This window comes from Xiphophorus maculatus, chromosome 3, assembly GCF_002775205.1.
Source record: "Xiphophorus maculatus strain JP 163 A chromosome 3, X_maculatus-5.0-male, whole genome shotgun sequence".
NCBI classification, from domain to species: domain Eukaryota; kingdom Metazoa; phylum Chordata; class Actinopteri; order Cyprinodontiformes; family Poeciliidae; genus Xiphophorus; species Xiphophorus maculatus.
In genome coordinates, this window is record NC_036445.1 from 17,142,480 (window position 1) to 17,163,958 (window position 21,479).

General features: G+C 40.2%; 2 protein-coding genes, 1 long non-coding RNA gene and 1 other non-coding gene across 4 annotated transcripts; 1 reads left to right on the top strand and 3 right to left on the bottom strand.

Moving 5' to 3' along the window:
• Window positions 1–2,845: 2,845 nt before the first annotated feature.
• Window positions 2,846–3,386, bottom strand: LOC111608051. The gene is made up of 3 exons (XR_002752509.1): window positions 3,312–3,386; window positions 3,137–3,210; window positions 2,846–3,059 (listed from the first exon to the last, which is right to left on the bottom strand). It is a non-coding gene; the product is annotated as an uncharacterized LOC111608051 (long non-coding RNA).
• trnad-guc lies at window positions 2,917–2,988 on the top strand. The gene has a single exon. It is a non-coding gene; the product is annotated as a tRNA-Asp (tRNA).
• Window positions 3,387–13,245: 9,859 nt separating the features above from the next.
• On the bottom strand, window positions 13,246–15,332 carry rpp38 (ribonuclease P/MRP subunit p38). The gene is made up of 2 exons (XM_023330471.1): window positions 15,220–15,332; window positions 13,246–14,355 (listed from the first exon to the last, which is right to left on the bottom strand). Exon 2 carries the CDS (start codon window positions 14,346–14,348, stop codon window positions 13,503–13,505), a length of 846 nt encoding a protein of 281 aa, XP_023186239.1. The 5' UTR covers window positions 14,349–14,355; window positions 15,220–15,332; the 3' UTR covers window positions 13,246–13,502.
• Window positions 15,333–18,952: 3,620 nt separating this feature from the next.
• LOC111608093 (SUN domain-containing protein 5-like) lies at window positions 18,953–20,173 on the bottom strand. The gene is made up of 6 exons (XM_023330640.1): window positions 20,161–20,173; window positions 19,923–20,062; window positions 19,746–19,819; window positions 19,525–19,639; window positions 19,325–19,437; window positions 18,953–19,192 (listed from the first exon to the last, which is right to left on the bottom strand). Exons 2-6 carry the CDS (start codon window positions 20,026–20,028, stop codon window positions 18,953–18,955), a joined length of 648 nt encoding a protein of 215 aa, XP_023186408.1. The 5' UTR covers window positions 20,029–20,062; window positions 20,161–20,173.
• Between the last annotated feature and the right edge of the window lie 1,306 nt (window positions 20,174–21,479).

Here is a 21,479-nt window from a genome sequence, read left to right on the forward strand (position 1 = left end):
AATCAGCAGCAGTGTTAGTAGGGAATTGGAATTTGAGAAGGTGATCGATCAGCTGAATAGTATTGAGGGGAAAAAGAAGATTTTTCGTTTTTTAAAAAACACTGGGATTTTTAAGAGAATTTGAGGTGTAGATGGTAGGAGTCAATAGAGGGCAGTAGCGCAACGTAAATGGATGCAAGCTGCCGTTAAAATCTAAAGAAGAAGAAGAAGCAATCAGCAGCAGCCACATGGAGGAGGAGATGGAGACCACAACCACTGCAACTACGTCGTACACGGCTCCAGGGGAACCACCAGCTGGTGATGAGAGCCCATGGCCTTATTTAAACACAATATATACTCTTTCGTGGGTGTTAAAGATTCGCCGTAGCGCATGCAGTGTATGTTATTCCTGCCCGGAGATGTGGAAATTCTATCTTACAAAAACTCCCCGTCCAACTTGAAGAAACACATTGAGGTAACTTCTTATGAAATGGTTATAATCCTCCTGTTTCAGTAACTATAGCTTGGTCACTAGGCACTATTGTGAAATCTTGAGCATAACGTTACCTGTATAAATGAACTTTGTTTGGCATTGTTTCAGTTCCACACGTGGTGTATTTAGCTTAGGCCTAATGTTGACTGTAGCAGGCTACCTAGACTCCTCTGTTCAAGGGGGGACAGAAGCCATAGCGATAGCAATTTAGACTAAATTTAACGAATATAGGAAAGGCATGCAAGTTCAAAACCACAAACCATTAACATGTGCTACTCTTGAAAACTGGAACAATTTATTAGCAGGTTTAATTTTGCCTCCACTTGGTTGTGTACATTATTTTAAGTGTATTTGACAAGTTTACAAAAATATTAAAAAAGTCATTCAAACTGCATTTGCCTTGTTTTACTTTTTACTTGTACTTTTCATTACATTACTTGAGTACATCCATTTTTACAGTAATTTCCATACTTAGGTACAAGAAGTTTCAGATACTTTAAGACTTTAACTCAAGTAACATTTCAGTCAGTGACTTGGACTTTTACCAAAGTCGTAGTTTGGAGAGGTACTTATACTTTTACTTGACTCTGAGATTTCAGTACTTTATACAACACTGGTAGTTACTGTGTGGAGTTAAACTGGGATTGGGAGGATGGTTTACCATGGCTTCTGTTTGCTGCTTGTGGGGTGGTGCAGGAGAGCACTGGTTTTAGTCCACACAAGCTTGTTTTCGGACATGCAGTGCGTGGGCCGCTTAAACTGTTGCATGATGCTGTGAGACCTTCACAACCTCCGAATAAGTTAACTGACTATGTCAATGGTTTTAGGCATCGTTTGTATGTGGGGGTTGAAATGGCTAGGGAGAAGTTGACCTCTTCTCAGGAGAAAATGAAGCATATTTATGACAGTAAGGTGCAACGTCGGTGTTTTAGTCCTGGTGATTAGGTACTTGCATTATTACCAGCTCCCCCTTTCAGGCTAAATTTACAGGCCCAGACTCTGACAGCAGCCACGAGAAACTGGCAAGCTCCAGGCTCTGACACCAGCCACCGCTTCCCAGATTCTGACAGCAGCTAGTTGTTGTGAGGACTGTGTTTCACTCTGTAAATTAATATTTTTACTAAATTAATTAAACATTAAACATATACAACACATATATGAAAGACGGTGTCCTCTTCATGCAGCAAGTTCTCCATGCACTCTAAAGTTGTAGAGGCATGTGTAGTCTGGATGGCCCCAGTTGCTGTTCACCTGTAGGCTCACATGGGTGAAGGAGTCAGTTTTATCATCCTGTGAGCCAAGAGAGATACAAATTAGGAGGGTTAGATTAATAATCCATCGCTACAAATAGACAAGACAATGGAAACATAGGAGATCTGAATAAAGTGCATGGAAGCCTAATTCAACTGTCCTTGCTGTAAATATATTTTGCATAGATTTTTCAAAATACCATGGAATTATACTAATATCTTCCTAACCAGAAAACAAAATGTTATCCAGTAACACTGGGGTTTATTTTCATTTGTTTCTTATCGTGAGGCAACAAAAACGACTGTTTTGTGATAACAAATTGATGTATTTTGCTGTCAAGACATAATAAAAGTTGGTCTGAAGAACCTTATGGTTGTATGTTATAAAAAATTACCAATATTTATAACAGGATCAGTCACTCTGGGCTTCTATAAGAACTGTTGTATTTGGTTAATAAAACATTAATTTGACATATTTACAGGAAGTTTGAAGGTCTGTATCCTGCTGCCATCTTCTTCATATTGGAAAGTTCCCAAGAAACTCTCCTCATCGTTTATATTCTTCTTTCCCTGAGACAAAATTAGATAGAAATGCAGTTCATTATCCTGTTCTTTCTATATATATGAAAGTTAGTTGGTGTATCTAAAAACATCATGCTGAGATAAGCAGAAAATTCATTTGTGCAAACAGAAAGTTTGCATGAGATCAGGTGATATGTTACTAAATCATTGCTAACACTTTTTAAAGCCCCTTCATCCACAGTATAGGTGGACACATATGTGATACATGTGGTGTTGCTTGACTTACATAGACAGAGAATTCCCTCAGAGCACTGGAGATTCTGGAAGATGGGGATATCATCTTAGGAATATGACCCAGTGACACATGAGTGACAGTGGCTTTGTGGGACAGTTGGACGGATAAACATCCTGGGAATCCTGCAAAGGCCCAGCATTGTCCAGGATTCAGATGAGTTCTTCCCTGAAGACAGAGTACAAAACAAAGTTTAGGTGGGGTACCAAGACTAAGAGAAAAGGAAATCGTAAAGTATTTTATGAAAAAGAAACAGCACTTTGCCTAATATTCATTTAATGCTCTGAGTGTTGTACAGACCTGAATGACAATGTTTGGGCCTATAGGTTCTTGTTGCAAAGGCATCCCAAAGAATCTACATGGTCTGTTGCTCTCAAATCTCCTCGTTAGTATAGTGGTGAGTATCCCCGCCTGTCACGCGGGAGACCGGGGTTCGATTCCCCGATGGGGAAGCAAAGTTGGGCCAAAGGTATTCGAGTTTCCTGTTCATCTCTTGCAGATCTTCGTGGTAACCCTCTGGGAGCTTTGAAATTCACAGCTTGTTCTCAAGTTTGTTCAGGATATTTAAATCAGAGTTAAGATTAGGAAGAGAAAACCTACCATGTCCACTGGAGTTACTGAAACTATTGACTCTGAAGGTCTTAAGTGCAGAGTAGAAAATATGCAGCTACATCCTGATGAACATGAGCAGAAGATGACAGTCAGTGACATAACAGAAAATACAGACTTTCTACAAAACTTTCAAATTGCTTGTTTGTGGAAGGAGAGTATTTACCAGACAAGAGCAAGATGACAAAGATGATCCCATTACGTTGTAACTGACTGACAATCCCATCTTTTACATTAAAAAGAAAATCAATATTCTGGTAGTCATCTTTAATTTTACTGTTTACTGGGCGTTTTTTCGGCTACTCCTGGCCCAAGATGGAAAAAATACAAGTGTTAAAATGAGCGCATTGATCAGCAGATGACTGTTAAACTTAAGAGCTAAAAAAAAGCTTATATAATATATATGACTCTTGTCTCTCGGTAGGAAATTGTTGGTTCCCCATTAGAGTCATAGTATCCATTACTCATTAAACATAGGCTTCGTTTCAATATAGCTGCACAAAAAGAGAAAAAACAAAGTCATGGAAGAGGGGTTGCTGACTAACACAAAGCATCTTAAATACACACGCACACATATATTGAGAATATATATATATGTATATATGTGTGTGTGTGTGTGTGTGTAGGTGACAACTTCGCTGAAACACGTGGCTTGAGCTTTCACGGTGTTCGTAGTTCTCGAGATCAGTGGTCCTCAACCCCTGTCCCGCGGACCGGTACCGGTCCGTGGACCAATTGGTACCGGGCCGCACAAGAAATAATTTTTGATCTTCCAAACCTCTGTGACCACACACAACATGAGCTGATAAAAGTCCAATAGGTTCAATCGATTCGTGTGTCCAGCCACACGGTAGGAGCAACACACCACACATTAACCGATTCCACTCACGAACATCCTGATTCCAGAAGAAAATCCAGTCAAAACCCCAACATACCAAACGTGAATTTAGAATAATCAAACATGGATGACAATGTAGAAGCAGTAGTGATAGTTTGTGGACTCATTTTAAGCGATAGAAGACATAACAAAAGAAAAGATGTTTGATAAAAAGACGGCGGGAGCAGCCGCTCTACTTGCTGCACTATGATTTGGAGGTGAGTTATATTTTTTTGTAGTTAACATTTTTAACTGAATAAACATAACCACATATAATAAACATATATAAAAATGACCTTTACACATAGAAATAAACATTTCCACATATCAGTCCAACGGACTCTCAGTTGCCATGTCAACTGTTTGGGATTCCCGCCTTTCTTACGTCACCGCGCTTTCTGATTGGCTGTCACATTCAGGGGCGCAACTACATACTTTCTGAGGTGTATGTGAACATGTCATTTTCCCCTAAATAACATAAACTTGTACAAGTCATCTTTAATTAAAGTATCAATAATAATAAATGTACATATATGTGAATAAATTGCTGCCTACAGGGCAATTCAAAAAGAATGAAACGAAAAACAGGGCAATATTTCATAATGTAATATATTTGAGCCAAAGAGCCACTTCTGTTAGCCTGTGTCTAGAACCGCCTGTGTGCTGCAGGTCTGAGGTATTTTGTTAACATGTTTTCTATCATTCTTCTAGCTTGATAGGAAGCCTTACCTCCCCCTCTTCCGTTTTCTGCCCCAGAGATTTTTTCTGCCCCATCTTTAGCTCTCTGTTGTCCAGTGCATTACTATAATTCAAATTTTAAAGAAAAAAAACCCGCCTCAGCTCGTTCTCGAAAGGCCTCTGCCCAAGATACCTGTAGAGGGGAGATGCGCCTAATCAGTGCTGTTCCTCTGTTATTGATCACCAAAATATGCTTATTGTGTGTGTTAACAATATCAGAAAAATTATCACCCGAAAGAAAAGCAAAAATAACAATAATAATTAAGTCTCTTTTGGGGTACTCCGGTCATCCGATCTGTTACGAGCAGCAATTTCTTTAACTAGCGATTTAAAATCTATCCCTAAAATTTTATACATTACAAGTAAAACAGACAGAAGAAATGTACTTACAGATTATTTCGTAGCACAGCCAACCTGCAGACTCCGCGCCAACGGACTGCTGAAGAAAATCCGCTTGATTTTGAAACCGCATATTCATCCGCAGTTAACAATTTTACGTTTTCCGAGAAACACAAGATTAATTTTGAGAGTGCTTCATCGGTTTAACAAATGTAAAATTGATGTAGCACTCACAAACGTTCTCAATGAAATTAGATAAATATAGTCCTCCTTATTCAAATGTGCTGTGGAACTATTTTCTTCAGTGGATGTGTAAAGTGCCTACTTCAATTCACCAACCTTTATTGACAACGGTGCAAACAGAACAAAAAATGAACAAAAAGGTTCAATTGCAACCAAATGAAAATGTAGAAAATGAATCATTAACAGAAATGTTTTTTTTATTATTATTTTATTTATACTGATGACTTGGAAAATATTTGCAGATATATGAAAAAACAAATGCTTACAATTTTACTCTCGTCTTTCTCACTTAATAATGAGTTTTGTTTGAATTTACTTTCTAAACATTTTGTAACATTTTTCACAATGGTCTGACCTGAACTATTTCTCCAAATAGAAATTGAATCCTGCTGCGAACAGGCTGCAATAAACGTTTTGGATGTCTGAACATCCAATTGATCAACAAATTTTAAAAAAGCAAGGACAAAAGTCCTCTCTGAACCCTGACCTAATTATGAGTAAGCAGCAGAAGATGAGTTTAGTTTACATGACATGGCGCACATTTAAAACAGATGATGTCATAAAAGTGTTACAAGACATCCAGAATGGACTGGACTGTTCTAGTGTAAAATGATAAAAAGAAAAAATATTAGGGTTTCAAAGTGTAGCTAGTACAATACTGAACTGGTTTAAAAAATAAAGCATTGCAGCATTATTTTTAATGGCAGTATCCTGGTCCTCTGGAAGCCTAGTGTTTGTAAATGAGCCGGACACAGAGATCATACAGTGAGCATGTTTTAGGTTCAAACATTAGCCAGGCATGGATGTTCTGTTCTATCAGCAAAATATATTCTCCTTGGATGGTGACCTCCAAGACGAGGTCACCATCGTCTTGGTGACCTTAACAATGGTCGAGGTTTCCCTTTTCTAAAAAGAAAAACTTATACAATTGCTTCTACAATTTACCTTGTATCAACTCCATTAGAGGCCAGTTGAGTAACAATTGCCTTGGCAAAGACCATCAAGCTGACATCTTGGGTAATTTTTATAAAGTTTTAATAATCTTGCTCTTGGAGTTTTTGCTTAAAGTGAAAAGTTTTAAAGTGACAGGGTAACCACAGTGTCTATTGTTCTGCAATTTTGTCCCATTAGCCTATATAGAAAAGGACTAGGATCTACATTTTCCTGCCCAGGTCTAACCCATGTACGGTCAGCCCATGCTTATATCATGTGGGTTCAATGTGGTCAGCCCACATGGGCTTCCCATGTTGTGGTCATTAAACTGAAACCACATGGGCCCCACACAGTGTAGCCCATTTCTGTCCCCTTCCCTATTAGCACATATAAAAAAGGATTAGGGCCTACATATGCATGCCCAGGTCCAACCCATGTACGAGCAGCCCATGATTTTAGGCTATTTTGACCCTTTACAGAGCTTCTGTAACTTAGTTTTGTTGGCAGCTTGGTAAGACTGAAGCAATTGCCAAGAAGGAAATTCTGTCATTAAATATTATCATTTTAAAATGACACTACCAATAAAAATGTACTTGATAACAGTAATAATAAAATCTCACCTGTTTTTCTTTTATTGCTCATGAAAGCAGCATGTCTCAGTAAAATTGAGATATTTAATCTGGACATTCCCATGGTGTTAATAATTTTCTATAAGTACTTGAAGAGATAAACGTGGCGCCTTCAGGAAGTTGTACCCAAGAATGAAGCAGACATGTGGAGATCAACACTTCTCCTGGTATCATTGCCTATCAGTGTTTTTGAGGTGTTGGCTTTAAATGCATCTGCTAGTGTGAATCAGGTTGTGAATTAAACTCGTTACAAGCTCACAATTTTACAAATTGTTTAAAAGTAAAAATCTGGTATTTAGCAAATAAAAAACAGGGAATGTTTAGTTTGATTTATTGACGAACTGAGGAAAAAAATGTGATGTCTCTTTTTAAACAGTGTATGTACATATCTGAACTGTATACAATTAAATGTAGAAACCTAAGAAGGTGACTCGTCATCTCAGTGTTTGTTGTTGTGTTTGACAGAAAGGTTTTGATGTTTTCAATGCCTTGGATCTGATGGAGAATAAGGTGTTTCTGGAGAAGCTGAAGTTTGGCATAGGAGATGGAAATCTGCAGTATTACCTCTACAATTGGAAATGTCCCCCTATGGATCCAGATAAGGTCAGCAGCATCTTAATAGTAATTAATATTTGTACTTTTATGATTTATTCTCTCCCTCACTGCCTCAATGTCCTGGTTGTTCTTTCATTTATTCTTTCACTAGATTTCCTATCTCACTTCCTTCCATCTTCCCCTTTTTGTGCTTCTTCTTTCCTTGTGTCCTATATCTTCTTTTCTTTTCTGCTTTATTTTCCTTTGTTGTCTTTGTTTCTTGCTTCCTTCAGACCGCCGCCTGTAGGATTGGCTAACTCAGTTTCTTTGTGAACTTTAGTATTTTATGTTATAAACTGAACACAGAAACTAAAACTAATGATGCACACGACTATGAACTGTTCCACAAGGATGATGCATTGAATCTGAAAACAATTAAAGGTTTTACTAAGTTTTAAGGTTAACTTTATTAAGAGTTCCATTGTATTTATTGACATCAGATCTTTTCAGTGTTGGTTAGTTAGTTTGTTAAGTGAATAAATGTAGTGTTAGAGCTCATCTAATAATCTGCTGATGCTCGTCTTTCAGGTCGGTCTCGTCCTTCAGTAGCGGCTCGTTTCACTGCTGCTCCACAAACAAGCGTCGTTACCTTCGGCTTCTGGATTCTCCTCACTTGGACCTGCGGGTCGCCCGAGCTCAACAGTGACATCTTCCACAAGTCACCCAACCTCGTGACCGGGCGGTGGTCTCATTAAGAACTCCTGCAGTCCACCGGGAGGTGAAAACTCTTCAGTCATCATCCTGAATGTGAAGTCATGCTATGCCTGAGATATCCTTACAGTTACAGTGCTGTTGACATGCGCTCCCGCTCCTAAAACACGACGCTCGGACGTTCCAGAGGATGCCTTGTGTCAAGAAAATCCGAGCTCATCCCACTTCCCCATGCTGGAGATTTTAGTTTAGCAGTAATAATAAATAAAGTTATCTTTAAAATGAATCACTCAAGTGATATCTAGGCCCAACAGTAGACTTAAGTGTCAATAAAGTTAGTTTAACAGTAATAATAAATAAAGTTATCTTTAAAATGAATCACTCAAGTGACATCTAGGCCCAACAGTAGACTTAAGTGTCAATAAAATAAATCTGGTTGTGTGTGTTGTTTTTGTCTCATGCAAACTTTGCTTTAATTTTACTTTTTTCTATCTAATCATAAGAAATCATAGTCAGTCAGAAAGATTCATTAAACAGGAAAAGCAGGTTTCCTGGAAAAAGAGGAAGTAAGTTCCAGCCTGCAGATTTATAAAAAATAGCTGAGAGTATTTCTTATTTTAAATCATGAAAGTTTTAAAGAATGAAATCTAAAACATTTTGAGTAATTTGATAAGATTCAAAGTAAAATACTTATATTAATATTGGTTTACTTGTAATAATATTTACACGAACATTTGTGGGAACAGTTACAAGAAAAACAAGTAACTGTAACTTTGGCATCAAATAATTAGAATCATGTATTATTCTTGGTTTCTTTTCAGAAAAACATCTGTAATAACTCACATTAAGATTATAATAAGTATAATTAATAAGTTATGGTTATAAAATCATAAATGAATGATAAATCAGAGAAGCTGAAGAAAATAAATGTGATATAAGTTATGGTTATAAAATTATAAATGAATGCTAAATCGGAGAAACTAAAGAAAATAAATGTGATATAAATGTGATTTTGACATTGAACTTGAAATGGTGTAAAAAGGTGTAACTGCAATTAAACATCACTGATATGTTGGAGGTAGAGAGTAGGTGAAAGGTGAAAGGCAAGGAACTAACAGGAGAGCAGAGATGATCAACGCCTTATTTAGAGAGTAGGTGAAAGGTTGTGCAGGCAATGGACATAGGAGGTTGAGCAACCCTGAGACATTAGCACAGACATCAGGAAATGTCTGTAAGACAGTGATGGATATGAGATCATCTGTCTAAGCAGTCAGAAACCCTATAAAAGGTGAGTGCAAAAGAGGAACCTTTCGTTGGATCCTCCGGGCAGCTTCGAGCCAAGATCGAGATGGACAAAGAACTCTGCAGCTGAAGAAGAGCCGGGGCCACGGAGCCGAAGACTGTCCTTCTCATGGAGACCAACCCGTCAGCCCTGCAACCTGTGGCTTCGAATCGCACTTCTCTCATCGGCTGGGTTCAGACCCCAAAGACAAAGATGAAGACAAAGGCAAAGACAAAGAAGAAGAACTGGTGCCTTTTTTCCTGCCAGCACCAAGTCCTGTGTGACCTCACCATCCATGCGGAGAGGAGGCTCATCAGACCTACAGAGATTCCTGCCTTCGCTGATCAACGTCTTCCTCCTGCTGCAACACCTTCTTCATCATCAGACCTGCGGAGATCCTGGCCTTCATCGATCGGCGTCTTCCTCCTGCTGCAACACCTTCTTCATCATCAGACCTGCGGAGATCCTGGCCTTCATCGATCGGCGTCTTCCTCCTGCTGCAGCACCTTCTTCGTCGTCGTGCCAGGTCTGGGGTTCGAGGCGCCATGCTCCGTCCGTCTCTCTCAAAGGTTCCCTTTTTTTAGTTTTCAGTGTCAGCAGTAGGGAAAGATAGACTAGATGATTGATTTTACTTATTTGATTATTTCTGCTACTGAATTAAGCTGTACTGACCCTTGCAAAAATGCCTTACTAATAAAATATTTAGCATAAAGAAAATCTAAAAGATGTTGTGGACATTCAGTTAATGAGTCACCTTAAAGTTCTTTGATGGTTGTAAAATAGCTGTGATGTTTGATTCTGGAGAGGAAGAGGGGGAAAATGTTTTATAGGTTGCTGGTAGCCCAAATTTAAAACAACATCCTTGGGACTCGCCCGAGTCACTAAAACCTACCTGGTTCAATAACAAATGCAAGTTGTAAAATAAGAGAACGAGCGACCGTTAACAGGTGTGCTCTGTGAAACTAGTTGGCTGTAGGCTGCTCAGTCTGGCTAATTCACAGGGGGAAGAAGGGTGGGACACCTGGATGTAGGCCGTTAAAAATCAGGTGAATCGTTTCTCGAAACCAGCTTAAACAGAGTTTACTTCAGTTCTGGACAGGGTAAATCCCGGCAGATTTAGGAAACTCAATTAACCCGTTAGATGGAGAGCTGGTAGCACATCTCCCCTCTCAGAAGAGGAAGTAGAGAGTGAGAGAGCAGAGACAGAAGGGAGGGGGGGGGTGTTGCGCAACAACACTTGGCATTGTGAATTTTGTTTCTATTTCTTCATTCTCTACAGACATTGTCAGCAGGGGGCTGGTATGACATACCTGTTCATATAGCTACAGTATGTAAGTGATGATCAACGAGGCAGTTACCTTTTAACATGTTTATTCTCTCCAGTCTGCCATCGTGCCGCTGCACCATTTATTGTTTCCCTCTGTTTTCATACCACTGTGGTCAGTCATGTGGCTGTTTTAGGCCTATGTAGGATTAGAAACTGTAAAAAAGTGTTTCAGACTCCTACCGAAACACTTTTTCTTCAGTAAATATATGTAACAAAGGAAATCTCGTACAAGACAACACAAGAACTGTAACATGTAGTTTACATTGAAAACAAAACCACATTTATTCCTGTAGTTTGAGTTGCAGGTTTGTGAGGGCTGATCTAAAACCTTCTTCTTCTTCTTCTTAAGTTGTGTAGAAGTCGGTGGCTTTTTAATGACGAATGTACAGCATTGATGAAGCACAATTTTACAAACAAATCAAATGGTTTGCTTATTAAGATCTTAAACGTTTGGTATTGACAAATGGTGGGAACTGTTTTACGTTATAAGGCTGACGTTTTGTAATTTAACATTAAACCCATATATGTGGTAGCATTTACTGTTGCACTCCATCATTGTTGTTTTTGGTACACTTTCCAGTTAGCGGCAGCTCTAAGAGGCAATATATTTCATTTTCATTGGGATTTTTGTACAAATTAAACTGAAAAATGGCTTATTGGCTTCAAAATGGAATAGTCAAGCAACCACGGTCTCATGTTTTTAGTTTAGCCATTGCCACTTGCAAAAAAACTCGGCAGAGAAATTCTCTGGTGCAGATAAGCTACTATAAAGTGGCCAATGGTTCAGAAGTGCAATAGATATCCATATGTCAAAACATTTAAAGCCAACCACTGGATGATCTGAACCTGGGTTATAAATTCAAACTTTAATTAATCAAGAAGTCGGAGGAAACATTTAATACATTTCTGTAAGTTCATCACACATTTTTCTTGGTTTTCTGAAGTCCTTTTTCTTTTCTTTCAGACATTAAAATATGTAGTGGGTCATTTTGTTTTAGTGTGATGTGCAGCTAAATGTATAGAAGTTGTGATATTTGTTAATGTAAAACATCAACTTCAACTCTCCCTTTACTACTTTTTTGAGGGCATTTAGCAGTTCTGTGTGCTTCAATGAGCAAAGGTTTTGACCGACCACTTGTTCTAAGCTGGAGTCTCTGTTTTTGTTTTACATTCTTTTTGGTGGTTTAATGTTTGTGATTCTGCAAAATGCAAGACAAACAGGCAGCATCTGCTATTTTTTTGTTTGTTTTAATTACTATTCTATTTTTAATTGCTCATTTTGTATTTGTTTTTCTCACATTCCATAAAGATCGGCCAGAACAAAAAGCATTGGTCAGTAAAAGCTCTGAGTCCAACTCACAAGGAGATGCTACAGTCATTAATTTAACTCTGAAAACCAGTTTCTGCATTGACAGCGTGCCTCGTGTTGCCTGCAGCGGCTCAGATCAACTGTCTGTCGGTTCTGCTCCCATGTTGACTCCAGCATTGATGGTTTACAGCCACAAACTTCAGTGACTGAGACAACCGCCTTGTTTTTGGTTTTGTTTTTTTTTCTTTAGGAGATCTGCAAGGTCGGGCGATGAGTGTATGTCTGAATTAACATCCAGTCAAACTGAAGAACAATGTTTTTAATTTAGAGCCATTGTAAACTGTGAAACAGCTGAAGAACCTGTACCAGCATCATTTAGGCATAAACCCAGTGCGAATACCAGTCTGTTACAACACATCAGCTATACCAGCATGGATATTTGATTGAATAAACTCTTAAATTTGAAAAAGGAACGTGGCTGAGATGGAGCTTCTTTTTCTGTCATTGCTGAGATTTATTTTAAAGATGTCCTCCTGTTAGGTGTTTCTTTTTTTTTCCTCCACTAATGAAGTTTTGATTTCTGCTGAAGAAATTAACAAAATGTTTTCCAAAAAGTAAAGAAAAAGCAACATGCTAACTCTGTTCTCTCTGTATTTGGACTGATGACATCACAAGAGGTACGAATCCAAAACTAATCAGCTGGTTTTAACATGTATTGGCAGATTGACACATTCTGACGCCTGTTGCATTTAAGTTGCAATGTGTTCATTATGTGTTAGAGCCATATTATTACAGCTTTAAAAAATACATAATACAGAACAAACATGAAAGTCTCTTGGTGACAAATTTAGTATAAAGTGAGTTTGATTTTTATAGAAACGTTTGGATAGCAGATTAAAAACACAATGTGGTTATCTGGTACTAACAGCACATTTAAGGTTAAATAATGACTATTGCATAACTAAGTACTTTATTATTGGCAATATAATAAAATAAATATATATTACATATATATGTAATATATATTTATTACATATATATGTAATAAATTCATATATATTCATAAATATACTTTTATGAACTCTAAGATCACAACATGCTCCTTTGAGATTTTTAAGATTACACACATTTCATGCAAGAAAACTTTAGAAATAAAACACAATGCATCCATTCTTAACTTGAACAGAACTGTATTTTATTAGATTCTGCAAAACAACTTTTAAGCATTATAAACAAGATTCATGAAAGAAGAAATGCCGTAAAGATACAGATGAAAACTATAATGTTTTATCACAAAACTGTAAAAAGATCAGATTAATTAATTGAAAGCTCAACTTTTATCAAAACTGATATGGTTAAAGCTGTTTCGATGGCTGTCAAAGTTCCAACAATATGCAAACAAAATAAAACAACAGAAGAAACAGGTGAAGATCTTTCATTTCTGTTTCTTCAGTTTTGTTTTTCTTTTCTTATCGGGGTTTGGAACAATTCTCTTTACTTTCAGAGGCCGCAGAGTGCAGGATAAGGCAGAGTCTGTGATTTCAGATTCAATCTCCAGTTTCCGTTTTTGTGCTCTTCTCCCACCTTCCTCCTCCTCCATCTGCTCCTCTCCCTCCTCTTCCAGGTCAGCCGTGAGTTCAGCTGGCACTGCAGCTGCTTCATCTGTCAGCCAATCAACTTCCAGTGAAGGCACTCTGGGTATAATGGCATCCACCGTGTCTCTGAACATCTCCTGGTCTTCAGAAGAACACCGCCTGAACCCCAGAGAGAGGACGCTTTTGAGCCCCAGGAGCTCCGCCACGCTCTCGCTCAGGCGGGGCACCTGGCAGGCCGGCACGCCTCTCGTTGCGCTCAGAGCGATCAGGTGGTTCGTCATGAGCTGCGGTCTGACGGACTTACAAACAAGCAGCAGCCGGAGCTGGTTCCTCTCTAGGGCCTTGGTGACCTCGTTGATGCCGATGGCCAGCTGCCGTCTGGCCGCCGTATCTGTCCAGCCGTTTCTGGTCGGATTGGGCCCCTGCGCCTCCTCACTCGCCTGGGGAACAGGCTCCACAGCAACATCTGGTTTATTCTCCTTCTTTTTCCTCCACTGGTGAGGCATTTTCACCTCTTCCTTCTTCAGGCCTGTGGCAATTATTTTGTCCTTTAATGTTCTCAGGATGAAATCCTTGTCTTTCGGTAAAAGTGGGCTCCATTTTGCACTGAAGGGTGACGTAAAGGAGGCCTTACTTCGGACCTGCTTTTTGAGAGCTTTCTTAGATGGTTTTGCTGCAGATGTCATGGCTCATCTAGATCGCAAAACAAGAAAAATCAACTTAACACAGAAACTTTTCTGTATTTTCAGCAACATTCCTCACTATGATCTTTATGTAATGTTTTGAGTCTGTCTCTGGATTCCTAAGTATATTTTTAGTCTTATTTTGTCTTATTTCTCAACCATTGCTGATTTGCTCCTAATTAAATGAATCCATTCTTTCCTCAACCTGTATAATTTTCTCTGTTCCCATGACAGTAACACAAATTTGATGAATAAGCCTCTCCTGTTTCAAAACGAGGCTTCTTTTGCACCAGGAGTCATTAAAACTCATAAAGTTTGTGGCCATCTTTGCTTTGAGGCCATCAACAGTTTGACTAGATAGATAAATAAATATGTCATCTAGATAGATAGAACATAATATATAAGAGTTTATATTTTTTCTGTTTCTCTGACCTGACTCGGATAAATAGTTTTCTGAAACTTCAACTTAAATGCCACATGTCTGAACAGAACAAAATAAAATAAAGTTAATCGTTATATATATAGGATTTATTTCCCTTTCTTGGGTTTTGTAACTGCAGGCTTCAGCTGTTATTGAGAAAACCATAAGTTATTTTATATCAAATTATTGCTCAACAATTCTATATTAAACGCCACTTCGTTACTGATCCTGTGTAGGAACAATATATACAATTTATCGTTATAAAAAATTTCCTATTGTCTTTGTTGAGGTTTGTTACTGCAGGCTTCAGAAGCTGTAATTCTGAGACAGTTTTAAAATGGGTTTATATCGACATATTTCTGATTTAAATAAACTAACGTTACCTTTCGCTGTCCTTTCACACGTTAACGATATAAAACACATAAAAGAAGTATGTTACTGTTTTAAACATACCTGCATTTATGTCGTCACGCTTAGTTTATCTTTATTTTTTTAATGTTGGATTCGTGTCTTCAGTCCTGCACGGACTCACAGGGCGCTGCCATCTTGTTTGAATTTAAAAGTTTACAGTCAGAAACAGCGCCCACTAGCGTCATGGTAGCAGCATGACAATTACTGATAAGACGAGCAGACAAGACTCTGGAGCATTATTGTCAAGGTTTTACACACCAAATCAAATAAACTGGGGCAGCAATTATTCAGGATTCATGTTTGGTGGGAGAAGAGGGGGTGCACTAACATTAGCCTTTTCCATAAAATAATTATTTTAGATATTTTCTTTCTGAGTTCCAACCAAAAGGCACACTTTGGCACGCCCTATTTAAATTTCTACAGAAATGTTCTAGCTGGGGCCTGCCATAGCAATGCATAGCAGAGTAGTGCATTAACTTGAGAACTGCAGACCAAACCTTCAGTGCAGTGCAGGTTTTATCTGCACTGCAAATCTATCAGGATCTTAATAGATAACCTGCAATTTTGATAGGTTTTATCAAGATTGCACTGGAAGTTAGACAGACTTACCATGAGTTTATTTAAACTGCCCAGATCAAACACACACACATGGTCATCCATACAGAGAAAATATCTAAGTAAGGAAGGAAGTGCAAGAAAAATCTCAAAGAAATCACAGGAAGAAATATTCTATCCTGTCCATTTCCTAACTGCCTGATCCCTTTGGTAGTCCTTCACTGAAAATCTTGAATCGCTCTTAGTCTGATCCCTCCCCAATGGCATCCTGTCCTAGGAAACCTCACTAAAGGCTGAACCTCAAGACAAAATCTCCATCTGGTTCATAGGGATACTCAAACCCCTCCACCACGTTAAGGTGGCGATTCTGCGGAGGGGTCACCAGCCGATCGCGATGGATGTTTAATCCAAGGGATCCCCCATCCTGAGCAAGCACAAGGCAACAGTGGAGAGGATAACTCCCTTTAAAAGGAAGAAACCTCCAGCAGAACCAGGCTCAGGATGAACAGCCATCTGCCGAGGCTGACTGGCTTCAAGAGGGCAAAAATAAAAAACACACACACAAAAAGAAACACATTAAAACAAAGCTGTAACAGGATCTCTGAAAGAAGAAAAACACAGTTTTGACACCAGCCACTGACGAGATCCAGGCTCCGACACCAGCTACTGGCGAGGCCAAAGCTCCGACACCAGCCACTGGGGAGGCCAAGGCTCCGACACCAGCTTCTGGGGAGGCCAAGGCTCCGACACCAGACACTGGCGAGGCCAAGGCTCTGACACCAGACACTGGCGAGGCCAAAGCTACGACACCAGCCACTGGGGAGGCCAAGGCTCCGACACCAGCTTCTGGGGAGGCCAAGGCTCCGACACCAGCCACTGACGAGATCGAGGCTCCGACACCAGACACTGACGAGATCCAGGCTCCGACACCAGCTACTGGCGAGGCCAAAGCTCCGACACCAGCCACTGGGGAGGCCAAGGCTCCGACACCAGACACTGGGGAGGCCAATGCTCCGACACCAGACACTGGCGAGGCCAAGGCTCCGACACCAGAAACTGGCGAGGCCAAGGCTCTGACACCAGGCAGCAGCCACTGGCGAGGCCAAGGCTCTGACACCAGGCAGCAGCCACTGGCAAGGCCCAGACACCAATAGCAACCACCAGCAACTAGCCAAGCCCAGACTCTGACACCAGCCACCAGGAACTGACGAGGCCAAGGCACTGACACCAGCCACCAGAGGCTAGCGAGGCCCAGACTCTGACACCAGCCACCAGAGGCGAGCGAGGTCCAGACTCTGACACCAGCCACCAGAGACTAGCAAGGCCCAGACTCTGACACCAGAAACCAGAGACTAGCAAGGCCCAGACACTGACACCAGCCACCTGAGGCTAGCGAGGTCCAGACTCTAACACCAGCCACCAGAGACTGGCGAGGTCCAGAGACCAACACCAGCCACCTCAGGCTAGCGAGGTCCAGACTCTGACACCAGCCACCAGAAGCTAGCGAGGCCCAGACACCGACACCAGCCACCAGAGGCTAGCGAGGTCCAGACTCTGACACCAGCCACCAGAGACTGGCGAGGTCCAGACTCTGACACCAGCCACCAGAGGCTAGCGAGGCCCAGACACTGACACCAGCCACCAGAGGCTAGCGAGGCCCAGACACTGACACCAGCCACCTGAGGCTAGCGAGGCCCAGACACTGACACCAGCCACCAGAGGCTAGCGAGGCCCAGACACCGACACCAGCCACCAGAGGCTAGCGAGGCCCAGACACTGACACCAGCCACCAGAGGCTAGCGAGGCCCAGACACTGACACCAGCCACCAGAAGCTAGCGAGGCCCAGACACTGACACCAGCCACCAGAGACTACCGCGGCCCAGACTCTGACACCAGCCACCAGAGGCTAGCGAGGTCCAGACTCTGACACCAGCCACCAGAGACTGGCGAGGTCCAGACTCTGACACCAGCCACCAGAGGCTAGCGAGGTCCAGACTCTGACACCAGCCACCAGAGACTGGCGAGGTCCAGACTCTGACACCAGCCACCAGAGGCTAGCGAGGCCCAGACACTGACACCAGCCACCAGAGGCTAGCGAGGCCCAGACACCGACACCAGCCACCTGAGGCTAGCGAGGCCCAGACACTGACACCAGCCACCAGAGGCTAGCGAGGCCCAGACACTGACACCAGCCACCAGAGGCTAGCGAGGCCCAGACACCGACACCAGCCACCAGAGGCTAGCGAGGCCCAGACACCGACACCAGCCACCAGAGGCTAGCGAGGCCCAGACACTGACACCAGCCACCAGAGGCTAGCGAGGTCCAGGCTCTGACACCAGCCACCGCTTCCCAGGGTCTGACAGCAGCTAGTTGCTGTGAGAACTGTGTTTCTCTCTGTAAATTAATGTTTTTGCTAAATTAAATAAACATTAAACAAATACAATACATATATGAAAGACGGTGTCCTCTTCATGCAGCAAGTTCTCCATGCACTCTAAAGTTATAGAGGCATGTGTAGTCTGGATGGCCCCAGTTGCTGTTCACCTGTAGGCTCACATGGGTGAAGGAGTCAGTTTTATAATCCTGTGAGCCAAGAGAGATACAAATTATTAGGGTTAGATTAATAATCCATAGCTACAAATAGACAAGACAATGGAAACATAGGAGATCTGAATAAAGTGAATGGAAGCCTAGTTCAACTGTCCTTACTGTAAATATATTTTGCATAGATTTTTGAAGATACCATGGAATTATACTAATATCTTCCTAACCAGAAAACAAAATGTTATCCAGTAACACTGAGGTTTATTTTCATTTGTTTCTTATCGTGAGGCAACAAAAACGATTGTTTTGTGATAACAGATTGATTACCAATATTTATAACAGGATCAGTCACTCTGGGCTTCTGTAAGAACTGTTGTATTTGGTTAATAAAACATTAATTTGACATATTTACAGGAATTTTGAAGGTCTGTATCCTGCTGCCATCTTCTTCATATTGAAAAGTTCCCAAGAAACTCTCCTCATTGTTTATGTCCTTCTTTCCCTGAGAGAAAATTAGATAGAAATGCAGTTCATTATCCTGTTCTTTCTATATATATGAAAGTTAGTTGGTGTATCTAAAAACATCATATGCAGAGATAAGCAGAAAATTCATTTGTGCAAACAGAAAGTTTGCATGAGATCAGGTGATATGTTACTAAATCATTGCTAACATTTTAAAGCCCCTTCATCCACAGTATAGGTGGACACATATGTGATACATGTGGTGTTGCTTGACTTACATAGACAGAGAATTCCCTCGGAGCACTGGAGATTCTGGAAGATGGGGATATTATCTTAGGAATATGACCCAGCGACACATGAGTGACAGTAGCTTTATGGGACAGTTGGACGGATAAACGTCCTGGGAATCCTGCAAAGGCCCAGCATTGTCCAGGATTCAGGTGAGTTCTTCCCTGAAGTCAGAGTATAAAACAAAGTTTAGGTGGGGTACCAAGACTAAGAGAAAAGGAAATCGTTATGTATTTTATCAAAAAGAAACACCACTTTGCCTAATATTCATTTAATGTTCTGAGTGTTGTACAGACCTGAATGACAATGTTTGGGCCTATAGGTTCTTCTTGTAAAGGCATCCCAAAGAATCTGCATGGTCTGTTGCTCTCAAATGCTCCTGAGGTCATCGTGTGCACAAGTCTGGCACCTGCACAAAAAACAGAAATAGTGAGTTAAGAAACCTTAATACTGAAAATTTGCAATCTGGTTTATGATCTTCTTTCTAATAGCTCACCTTGAGACTCCAGAGCAAAGTTGGGCAACAGATCCGCTGGTGGTAGAAGGTATTCAAGTTTCTGCATCACCTCCTGCAGATCTTCGTGGAAACCCTCTGGGAGCTTTTCTTGATCCTTATCCAGAGACAGAAAGTTTGACACAACATTGAAATTAACAGCTTGTTCTCAAGTTTGTTCAGGATATTTAAATCAGAGTTAAGATTAGGAAGAGAAAACCTACCATGTCCACTGGAGTTAGTGAAACTATTGACTCTGAAGGTCTTAAGTGCAGAGCAGAAAATATGCAGCTACATCCTGATGAACATGAGCAGAAGATGACAGTCAGTGACATAACATAGAAAATACAGACTTTCTACAAAACTTTCAAATTGTTTGTTTGTGGAAGGAGAGTAGTTACCAGACAAGAGCAAGATGACAAAGATGATCCCATTACGTTGTAACGGACTGATAATCCCATCTTTTACAGTGAAAAGCAAATCATTCTCTTGGTGGTTATCTTGCATTTTACTGCAAACTGGGCGTCTTTTTGTCCTACTCCTGGCACAAGATGGAAAAAATACAAGTGTTAAAATATGTGCATTGATCAGCAGATGACTGTTAAACTTAAGGGATAAAAAAAAGCTTATATATTATACCTGACTCTCGTCTCTCGGTAGGAAATTGTTGGTTTCCCATTAGAGTCGTAGTATCCATTATTCATTAAACGAAGGCTTCGTTTCAATGGAGCTGCACAAAAAGAGAAAAAACAAACACATGGAAGAGGGATTGCTGACTGACACAAAGCATCTTAAATACACACACACATTGTATATACACATACAGTATATATATATATATATATATATATATATATATATATATACACTATAGATAGATAGATAGATAGATAGATAGATAGATAGATAGATAGATAGATAGATAGATAGATAGATAGATAGATAGATAGATAGATAGATAGATAGATAGATAGATAGATAGATAGATAGATAGATAGATAGATAGATAGATAGATAGATAGATAGATAGATAGATAGATAGATAGATAGATAGATAGATAGATAGATAGATAGATAGATAGATAGATAGATAGATAGATATAGATAACTGGGACAACTTCGCTGAAACAAGTTGTTTGAGCTTTCACGGTGTCCGTAGTTCTGTAGATGAACGCTCTGAACAAGCGCGTGCTTGTTACGCGCGTGCTTGTTATGAGCGCTGGGGGAACCGTATCTGATGGGGAAACGCGAATTGACGTAACACCTGTTGAGGTGGGTCAGGTTTGCCCTGTGTATTGTCTTGAAGGCTAGGCACCTGGTTAAACTGTGGAACAAATTGGTTTCCCCCAAACATGCAGAAGTTTGTGATTTTGAAGCTATTTTATGTATTTTATTCGGTCTGATAACTAATTGCAAAGAAAAAAATGTTAAGGAGAAGTATTTTTGCAAAGCATGTTCACTAGTCTAAGGTTAATTATTTAAATTTGGGTTTGCAGATTATTTTTGTTTATGCCCAGAGTGAAAGTAAAATCAAAATTTAAGTGCTGAAGTCCTTAAACATTGCAATTTAGCAAATTGTTAATATTGAGTACAGTTTGGGGAGTGGGGGCTTCGCCCAGGACGCCAAACAGGTGAGGGTCGCCCCAGGACAGAAGGCCAACTTTGTAACGGTCTTTACAAAGTCAGTTACAAAGTCAGATTTCAGGCCAGATCACTAGCTGATCAGATTATTAATCTCTTATCACAGTGAATTTAATATGTAAAGTGAGAAAACCATAAACTGGCTTAAAAATGTGTAAAACCTCTCACTATTTTGATGCTGTTTTCATGTTTACTCAATGAAGTTGTCAAATATGCAAAAAAAAAAAAAAAAAAAAAAGGTGCTAGAAGCAAACTGAGACTTTTGATATTTGCCTCAAAAGTAACTGAAATGATTTGAGCTCAAAAACAGATTTCTC